We start from the raw sequence: 10,439 nt of genomic DNA on the forward strand, positions 1-10,439 counted from the left end.
GGGGAAGGGTGAAAATGATGTTGTTTTGATTCGTCTAACCTCACCTTTCGGTACCCCGTGCACTTACCAATTGTAAACCTAAAATTTCCAAAGACTACGCGTCAACTGCGTTTTTCGTAATTAAATGTCTCGTAAGCATATTTACATGATTTTTAATTTTCTTCTCAATACCTACGCACAGGCAAGTTCGTGAACAGGCGCGCGCGAACGCGTCCACATGTTTTCACATCGTCATATATACGCGTGTGCGAATGATTGATGCTGGTGTGCGAAAATGTATGCATGCACATGAAGTTCCTCGTTTTAATTATTCGTTAATTCTTATCGACCTAATCCATGTTCTAAAAACAATTGGAGTAAGATATTACCCTAACCTTATCTCTATTCGTTTCTTTTATTTGAAAGTAAGTTCTATTCAAGTATCTTATTCTGTTTTTTTTTCTTTTTTTTTCTTTTTTTTCTTTTTTCTTTTTTTTCCCTTTTTTTTCTTTTTTCTTTTTTTTTCTTTTTTTTTCTTTTTTTTTCTTTTTTTTCTTTTTATACAATTTATTGCAAATTCAATAAATAAATGTTGTGATACGCGTTGTATTTGTCATTTAAATCTTGATAAAGGGCAATAAATTCGATGATAACGAATGCTAAACAAACGGTGTATTGTATACATTGTGATACAACCACACATCATCGCGTATCAGCTTGCTGTTTGCTGTCGTTTTCATACATTTAAATATACATTCGATTGATACAATGCTAAAAATAATGCATTTATTTTTATTTGCTACAATTCACGAAAACGATATAAATTTATATCCTTACATTTATATTTATTTCATGTATAAACAATATTTTCAATATAGAATTATATAAAAATGTATAGTGAGTTAGATCATCGCTGTAAATAATAAATGAAAAATAGTTGTTTCGTTTCTAAACGATCATTACGATAGATCGAACGAAATGCAAAAATCATACAATTAGAAATATATAGAAGAGAAAGAAAAAGAAGGAAAGAAAATGGTGTAAAATAGCTTTACATATCACATGTCTGGTGAGATACATTTTTTACAATCGTACCGCTCGTTGTTTCCTCTCCAAGTTGCAGTACCACAAATATTTATTTTAATTCCACCACTCCAGTTAAGTGTCATAGATTCTTCATTCCAAGATCGAAATTTAACACTTTAGTTTCTGAATTTGCCATACAAATAATACTGAATCCAATTTTAGCTGCGTCCGATAAATGCAGTTTCTATTCCACATTAACGGTAAATCACTGAATATTGTGCGACGATGCTTAAGGCTGCATGCATGGTGCACTTAATCGTTTAAGCCCATGGTTTGTTTTTATTGCACAATTTTCCAAACCATCCAGGCTCGCAAAGACATGTATTGTCTGGTTGACATGTGCCATTTCTGCAAGGCTTTGTGCAGGCCGACCGCTGGGGAGAACGTCTACCAATTTCACAATGATCTCCTTTAAAGCCAGTCGGGCATCTACATATATTGTTGCCCTTGCACTTTCCTCCATTTAAACAGGGTATTACGCACTTAGCTGTATTTAAATTGTTAATTAGACAGTTTTTAAAAGAGTTTTTACTCAGTAGCTTTGATACTTACAAAATTCACATCTTAAGCCAAAAAATCCTTTTGGACATTCGCACGTGTCTTTTTGTACGCATTTGCCACCGTTTAGACACTTCTCAGCGCATATACCTAAAATTCAATGCCTTTAATAATGTCATATAATTTATTGTAGATTTTAAAGTTATGAAGATGTTGAATGCTGGCAGAGGATCTGTTCGATTCCTCTCATTGAACTCGGCAGCTCCATTAAGAACTAAAAAAGGACGAATTATGGATTCAATAATTAGAGTGGATCATGCAGGCGAATTTGGAGCAGACAGAATATATGCTGGGCAAATGGCTATACTAAGTCAAATAAAAATTCTTATTTATAAAATTAAATTTGATGTAGATAAAGAAATAATTTATCGTTGTATCCGATAACTTTGTCAGAGTAGCATATTGCTTATACTTTACATATATAATCTATATATTGAGAAAATCATTTACTATAATGGAAAAAATCAACGGACAAAACGATAAAAATCTTTTTAATCGCGTCTAAGTCTCTTAGAGTAGCGCGTCATTTAAAAGTACTTGAAAAAATGTCTATTCGCATACGACTCAATTGAGACTTAATATTGTAGGAAATTCACCATCTGGTCCAATGATCGAACATATGTGGAAGCAAGAGCAGGTTCATAGGCAAAAATTTGAGGAATTAATTCGGAAATACGGCGTTCGACCTACAGCTCTACTTCCCGTTTGGAATGTAGCAGGCTTTTTACTTGGTGCCAGTACTGCCTTACTCGGTGAAAAAGCAGCCATGGCCTGCACAGTCGCCGTTGAGGATGTCATTGTGGAGCATTATAACGATCAACTAAGAACTTTGATGGAAATTGGCAATGAAGACGATAAAGAAATCCTTGACACGATCAAGAAATTTAGAGACGATGAATTAGATCACTACGATACAGGATTAAAACATGGAGCTAAGCAGGCTCCATTCTACGAAGCTCTTACGAATGTCATTAAATTAAGCTGCAAGACTGCTATTACAATATCTAAAGTTATTTAGACATAAAGTCTTGTGAAAATGTAGAAAAGTATATAAACTTATTTTGGACAACTTTTTAATCAAATTGTAATTCGCCTTCAAAAGAACTTATTCTTGTGCAGTCGATAGCTCATAATTTGAATATTTACATCGAGACCTTATAAAGTATTTTAAGTATCTAAAGACTTCGTACGTGCTACTCTGTGACAGTATTGGCACGTAGTTTTTATTATAATATTGCTTTAATAAAGCTAATGCTAATAAAGATGAATTAAAGCGGAGACTGACATACCTCCTTCGCAATATGGTCCTTGAAAGCCAGGTGGACACGAGCATACTCCTGGTGCCGTGCAATTTCCGCCATTCATACAGTTTGGGTAGCACAAAGCTTTTTTACAATGTGGAGGTCCTAGATAGCCGTCAGGACACGGCCCTGGATTAGGCTCTGCAATGTAAAGATGAAATTAATGCTTCTTTTTTTATAAATAGTCTCGAAAGAAATGTCAAAAACCCCATTGATTAAGCTTTTCATAATCGTTGGAATACCAATGTAAAGGTTACTAATTGTATATGTTTTCTGGTACGCGAATGTCACATTCTCTGCTCAAGTACTGAGCAAAAAGAAAGAATGTGTTTAGATTTCATATACCAGACTTGCAATACATCAATTTTTATTATAAAATAATGTGCAGCCATTATTATTTTATTTTTTTAAATTGTACATGATATTAAATATCAGTTTTTTAATCATAACGGAACTTTTGTTAAACATAAATGTTTACCGTGTTATTTTACAACATTTTTGTCTAATATAATTAAAATTTTTAAATACCATTTTTTAATATCAAATACAATATTATAACCTTTAGGTGTTTACAGTATTTTTAAAACATTACATAATGATCAGAAATTTTTGGCATTTCATTTTACAGAAACGCTTATAACTAAAAACAAAAAGCATATAAATGCATAATATTCTGTACATAAAAGATTACGTTTGCGATGTAGACATCATTTCGATAATAAAATTTTTCTCATATATTAAACACACATATTTGAACGGCAATAATCGATTGGAGTACCGGAAAATATGTACGGATAGAACATTTGCTTGATCAGCGATGGCATTTATTTTTTACGGTATAAACTGTCATTAGCTTGCATTTTAAATTTTAGTTAAAAGTTTCGCGATTTTACATCATTTTTACTTTGCCAACCAATATTGTGCATTAATTACTGCGAACTACGAATATAAGTAACGCACTGTCGTTATAATTTCGTATAGACATGGACGGGGAAAAAAGTAATTCGCGCAAAAGGTATCGATACGTATGCCTTAATTGACTAGCGGTTCTATCGCAAAATATAAAAAGAAAAGAAGAATTTTACATTTATAAGTATATTTTGCCAATGAGGCAGTGTTTGTTAAAACGTTGCACGTTTCAAAGAAAAATAAATCGAACGTACATGGTAAAACGCTATTCCATTTCTAATATATAAAAAAAATAATATATAGCCGAGTATATCCATATGTTATATTTGATATAACTTTCTTGCATTTAATGATATGCTTAGATAGTTTTAAGCTATTTGTACAGTGTTATTTAGAAAATAAATTTTTTTATAATTTATGTAATGGAGCAAACGTTACATGTAGTCGGTAAATGATATTCACATAACAATTAATTGACAATTATTTGTAAATTTGTAATATCATGAGTCACAAAGTCAATTATAATTAACAAACAATTTCATAGCTTTATTATCGTCTTTGGTAAATATGCAGTTTAGTTTGAGTATTTATGTGTGTATATTAAAAAAAAAAAAAAAAAAAAAAAAAAAAAAAAAAAGGCACGGCTGCCAAGAAAAACTAAACAAACAAAAAAATTCAATGAGAGATATTTCTTCCGACATCAAAAAGGAACAAAGATCCTGTGCCATCTGTAATAAGGAATTCAATGGTTCAACGTTGAAAAAGCGTACACATTGTCGCTTAGCGGGCAACAATATCTTGTCGTGCTCTTTCCTTTGATAATTTGCTCAATTTATTCTAATTTCGTTAAAAAAAAAAAAAAAAAAAAAAAACGCTTCATTCGGCACGGCTGCCAAGAAAAACTAAACAAACAAAAAAATTCAATGAAAAGCGCCTCTTTGCAATTAATCGTGAACGGGAGACCGGATTCGTAAGCCCGAAAATCCTGTCCACCTCGCGAGTGTCTGATATTTTCTCACCTCACAATACTTCACTCGCCCATTGTTCTTCACCTTTCGTTCGGTACGACGCAATCGGCACGCCTTTAACAAACACTTTAGCACGCGCGCACGACTTCCCATTTACAGCTCGAATCGTCAAAGCGCCATGTAACTACCGAATCCCGCGATAACCCTGGAGGCTACTCTGTCAATTGCAATGACTCGTATCACTTGTCCATCACTTATCTAAAGAAATCCCATTGAATTATCATTAGATCTAAGCGAACGGGGGTCTTGTCTCAAGCTGTCAACGAGCATAGGACTATCGACTTTCTCGATAAACCGCAACGTTCTCCATTTACAGATATGATCAAGCTTTACGAGACCAAGTGCCATCGTATCACTTTGTCGAATCCACGTGGATGCGGTTGCTCGAGCGCGTCTCCCTCCCCCTTCCCCCTCTGCCCCTCCCGCCAACCGATCCCTTCCCCAATCAAACGACTGCGTCTCTTTGAAAACAGCACCCTCCTTGCTTGCGCGCCGATCAGCATCGATCGCGACACATTGCTCTTGCTTATAGATCGAAGCATGCAGCTAATTAGTGACGATGATTATACTGGTGATACAGAACTGTATGTGTGGGTGGAGAGGTGGTGATCGTGGGCGCGACTGACGCACTCACCGCGCACGGCGCATTCTTTTCTCAGGCTGAGCCGCAGGGGTGTCCCGTTCAGTGGCTTGTTCTTGCGCGTCTCGATCATCAGACCGATTCCGAATTGTGCGACCCCGGAATTGTTGCCCGAGCACGGCAGCAGTACACTGAACTCTGGAAATAAAAAATGCAACGTCAGGCACTCAGGCGCAAGCCTCCGTTCACCTCGACACCGTCATTTTTCACCTCCTCAAGAGCTCGCAGCTCAGTGCGATCGCTCGTTATCGATTTACGATCTCGTTGCCTCTCGGGCTCTACTGCCCGACTAATTACCCTTCTCAGACCTAACGCAAGTTAAGTTATTCGACGCGTTTCTCCAATTCTTGTATTAATATCTCGGAAATTATTAACAATTATCGATTTTACGTGCTTGGATCCGCGATTACGTATGCTGAGAGCTATTGGCTAATGAATTATTCTGGGAGCTCCAAGTCAAAAGAGTCGATAATTTTCAAATTATTATTAATTAAAGTTACTTGTCCCTCCGGTCCGAATAATTCCTAATGTCAAACAACTTCCGTTCGATTTCCTCGTGCGCCAAAAATTCGATTTAACGTTCCTTTTTCATTGCTGAATTAACCAAGATTTTTACTCTAACGGTTCAGAGACGAACTTTTGCTTAATTTCCAAATCCGTTACTTTTCATTCGACATTAGCATAAATTTTATTTACATAATCCGACGCTATTAATTATTATGATATATATTAGCAAAATTAACTTTCGAAAATCATGATTCTTAAATTATTTTCATTTACATTGTATACTAAATGCATCGTATGAAATAATTGATTAAAGTCTTTCAGAATTTACAAGCACTTATTATTAATCTAAGATATTTAAGATATTTATATTTTTTGTAATTTACAATTATTTCACTAATGATGAAATCAGTCACATTTATTGGTGTACTAAATTAGAATATTTGAACAAACTTTCCTTACATTACTAAGAAAAAATTGAAAGTATATGAACAAATTTAATCAATTATCAATTTTATTTTCTGATCTTAAAAATTATTTCTTTCTAATATATGCTGCTCAACTTATTTGTTGGCGCATTTCAATAAATTTGCATTTTCTCATACATTGAAGAAATTACTTTTTTAATTAATTATATGGCGCATTTAATTGTAAATTATACCATTTAACTACGAATATTTATTAATAATCGTTATTAAAAATTTTAATTGTCATTCGCGAGCTTTGATAAATCGATCGGGAAATTAGTTGATAATAAGGATAAATTTTACGAAACACTGAAATTCAATATACAACGATTCGTCATTATTTATGACATTACACAAGTACAAATATACTTTATTCGCATCTTATGAATCATTTCACAAATATAATAATTATAGGTATAATTATACTTTTTATGAAACGAAATCGAAGCTTCGATAAATCTGGTTAGATAAATATGCTGTTGCATTTGAGTTTTCCCGAATGAAAATAAAAGTATCGATGATTCATGAAAAAATCTTTCTCGTGACACACGTTATTATTTGCCAGTAACCGAAACATTTAATTAATGTACATTTAAATATATTCTGTTGTACACTGTGTATTTTTATAATTATCGAGAGGCGTAGTAAATGAGTGAAATTTCTGCATTTCAAGTCAGTCTGACACACAACTGGTAAACATACAATGTATTCGGAGAAATATCAATTTGATATAACATGTTATTCGATCTACTTTTTCTCTCTTTTTTCCATCTTCATTTCTCCTCTCTCCCCCATCGCCCCAATGAAAATTACAACATTCTTTTTAATATCCGACAACATAACTCTAACGTGAACAAACTTGTATTAAAACACTCGTACAAAGCTGTTTTAGGCAATTATTTGCATATTAATATGGCATACCTTTCTGCCGTTTGGGCACGCGACCTTGTTTCTTAATTGTGATCGAGGGCGTTTTCAATATTGATTCGTCAAAGGATTTGAGCAAGAAGAAGTCGTAGTAGTATTTCTTCACGCCTGACTTCCATGTAAAGTTCACGTAGGATACCTCGTTTGGGATGATTGGCAATTTACTCTCGAATTCTGGATCAAGTAAATAAGGAACCACTCGGCCCTCGTCGATTGCATATATTTCCATTTCGACACCTGCAAAAATTCGACATCCACTTCATTACAGGCTAGTTTCTTTCATGAGAATTTCTTCATTTATACTCTCAAATAATACGCTTTATAAATTTCTCTCGCTACAAAATTATCGCTAATTCGATTCAACAGGCCAATTCAACAAATTTTGTATTCTAATTCAATTGAAAATCTAAATATCAAATTATAGATAAAAAATACAATTTGAAAATTTTAATTGTTAGTTTAATTTTTCATTGTTCATTTATTTTTCAATCCGATAAAATTTGCAATTGAAAAATTCAATTGAAAATAGAAAAAAAAAGAAGATATATATATATATATATATATCTTCTAATCAGCAAAGACGAGAGAGCGTTTTATGTAATAATTTTCCAGCAAATTTAGCCGATGGTATTGGAAAGTAAATTAGTAATTTAAAATTTCAATATTTATATTAGAAAATTTATGACCATAATTTGTTACTTCTGAAAACAAAAAAGACATTGAAATTAATTTAGCATTTACATGTCCGAATTAACGAGCCAGTAGTCGATGATCCTATATTTTATACGAAAATTTAACATCACTTGTAGAAATTTTTAATCCCATGGAATTTAAATTAAATTTAAATCACTCAATCCAATTATAATTTTTGACCACTGAACGGATGACATCTTTTCCCTCGCTTCAAATAAACATCATATTTATTATTATAATAATTATAATATTATTTTTAAAACATTCGTTATTTTAGATTATGTTTAATATACATTAAATATAATAATTTTACTCGTCCTTCAGTTTCACTCAGTCTACTGAAATACATTGTTGCAAAAGCTTCGTGTTAACTGCAACTCCCAATAAGACATTTATAATTATTTCTTTCTATTAATGAATTCATACTTTTGCAATTCAGCCGTTTGAAAAATATCATACGATCAAACAGAAATAGATAATGAAGCGAGTGAAATACACGTTTTAATGTTTAAATTGCTATTGATACTAAGTTATTTCAAACTTTATGTCATATATGTTTTCATGTCTATCAATATTCTCTTTTATCGTTTATAAAATAAATTTTTAAGCAATTATCATTTGCACAAAAATGCATTTCCACTTCGTAAATGGTTTTTATGTCAATAAATAATCGTCATTTCATCAGTCGTTGATTCGATCGATCGAAGTACAAATCGATCGATTCAATGTATTTTAGAATTTGCCAAATTTACCATGGCCTATTCGATATTTGCTAACATTTTACGTAGATTATATGAAATTATTTGCGAAAGTCGAATCAGTCGAATTATCAAGCTATACGCTATCAGAAACTTGTCTATTATTGTAATTTGTAAAATTGCTATTATTCTTTCGTAATATTTTCGTGTAAATTTAATTATACTTTTTTTTTTTTAATTTTCTTATTTTTTCTTTCTTTCAAATAGTTTTCATCGAATATTGCATAGAATTTTTAATGTTAAGATATTATGGGCCGATATTCATACTACTACTTTTACATTTTAATCGATAAGCGAGGACAAAGATCGTAAGGACGATTAATTAATGACAATGGCATTAAATAAGTGATAAATAGATTAGTCACAAAATCATTGATATTACTTGAAATTCTTCAATTTTCCTATGCAATAATTTTATGAATAATTTCACCAGTTTCACGGGCCGACAATTAATATTCCAAAAATGTGCATATTAAATGGAGAAACGAGTATGTGGCGAGGAGCGTAAAATGACGATGAAGCCATTGCATCGTACATTGTTAAAAGTTCTTTCAGGCCTTAATAATCAATTGTCGCGGCTGATTTTAATTTTATTTATAGTATTCAAATGCACTTATACTTGATTCGTGCCATTAAATGGCGTCGGTGAATAGAGCCGAGGGCAAGCGAGCAATGTTAATTATGTAAATTGCACTCGAGTGTGGGGATTAGTGCGGGAGGCAGTGTCAAGGGCGTAGGGAGAAATTCGTTAAAAGCGAAGGAAAGAGCGGCTGAATAAGGAAGCGTGTGCTTAAGAATCGATTCTATAAGGGTCAGGCTAGGCTGAGCGATAAGGTAAGTCGCGTAGAAACCAGCGCGACGATGAAAATCGGATGATGGCCGGTGGGGTGGTCCGGAGGGGGAGGGGTTCATCGCGCGAACTCACCGCTGAACATTTTGATTTGCTGACGATCGATCCAGAGGGTCATGTCACCGTCGGGCTTGTGGCCGTTGCCGGTGCGCCGGTGCCTCGCCTCGCAGGTCGGCCCGCCGAGCAAAAGGAGCAAGAACAGCGCCACCGAGGCCGGGGCCGCCCCAGCCCACCGCATATTATATTTCCAGCTCGCGCTCCCTCGCTCTCTCCCTCTCTCCCACCCTGTCACTCTCTCTCACTCTCTCTCTCTCTCTCTCTCTCTCTCGCTCTCTCCCTCGCCCCTCTCTGTCGGTCAGTCAGTTAGTCAGTCAGTCAGTGAGTCTGTCAATCAGTGAGTCTATTGTTTTGCCGTCCGTATGTATCTATCTCCGGCTTGTCCGACTGCCGCGCGCGCGCGCGCGGCCAAGTATCTACGGGGGCCTCAAGGGCTCGCGGGTCCCCTAGTGCTGGAGGTACGGCCTACGAGGGGGCGGCCGTGGTCGCGCTCGGTCATGCCAGTGGCTACGGTCGGTGCGGGTCGGCGGGGATCGCGTGCTGCACACTCGGCTCGCCACGGCGAACTGAGGCCCCAAGGCCCGACCGGACGCCGGACCCAGCGGCCACCCCTCTACGAGCGCGGCCGGCCCCACCTCCTTACGGCTCCCCCCCCCTCCCCCCCCCCCCGCCGCGCGGAGAC

General features: G+C 35.2%; 2 protein-coding genes across 5 annotated transcripts; one reads left to right on the forward strand and one right to left on the reverse strand.

Moving 5' to 3' along the window:
* The first annotated feature begins 6 nt into the window (after window positions 1-6).
* Window positions 7-2,898, forward strand: Coq7 (ubiquinone biosynthesis protein COQ7, mitochondrial). Of its 3 annotated transcripts, none has more exons than XM_011500441.1 (3): window positions 7-131; window positions 1,757-1,933; window positions 2,211-2,898. In XM_011500441.1, exons 1-3 carry the CDS (start codon window positions 125-127, stop codon window positions 2,639-2,641), a joined length of 615 nt encoding a protein of 204 aa, XP_011498743.1. In that variant the 5' UTR covers window positions 7-124; the 3' UTR covers window positions 2,642-2,898. The 3 variants fall into 3 exon arrangements, with proteins under 3 accessions (XP_011498743.1, XP_011498746.1, XP_011498745.1); XM_011500444.1 differs by lacking the exon at window positions 7-131 and adding an exon at window positions 169-404; XM_011500443.1 differs by lacking the exon at window positions 7-131 and adding an exon at window positions 990-1,048.
* shf (WNT inhibitory factor 1) lies at window positions 1,046-10,006 on the reverse strand. 2 transcript variants are annotated; one of them, XM_011500440.1, is made up of 6 exons: window positions 9,776-10,006; window positions 7,394-7,636; window positions 5,496-5,639; window positions 2,913-3,065; window positions 1,618-1,713; window positions 1,046-1,552 (listed from the first exon to the last, which is right to left on the reverse strand). In XM_011500440.1, the coding sequence occupies exons 1-6, from the start codon at window positions 9,936-9,938 to the stop codon at window positions 1,326-1,328; spliced, it is 1,026 nt and encodes a 341-aa protein (XP_011498742.1). In that variant the 5' UTR covers window positions 9,939-10,006; the 3' UTR covers window positions 1,046-1,325. The 2 variants fall into 2 exon arrangements, with proteins under 2 accessions (XP_011498742.1, XP_011498741.1); XM_011500439.1 differs by having other exon boundaries at window positions 5,445-5,639.
* Between the last annotated feature and the right edge of the window lie 433 nt (window positions 10,007-10,439).

Source organism: Ceratosolen solmsi, unplaced genomic scaffold (genome assembly GCF_000503995.2).
Source record: "Ceratosolen solmsi marchali unplaced genomic scaffold, CerSol_1.0 scaffold56, whole genome shotgun sequence".
NCBI lineage: Eukaryota > Metazoa > Arthropoda > Insecta > Hymenoptera > Agaonidae > Ceratosolen > Ceratosolen solmsi.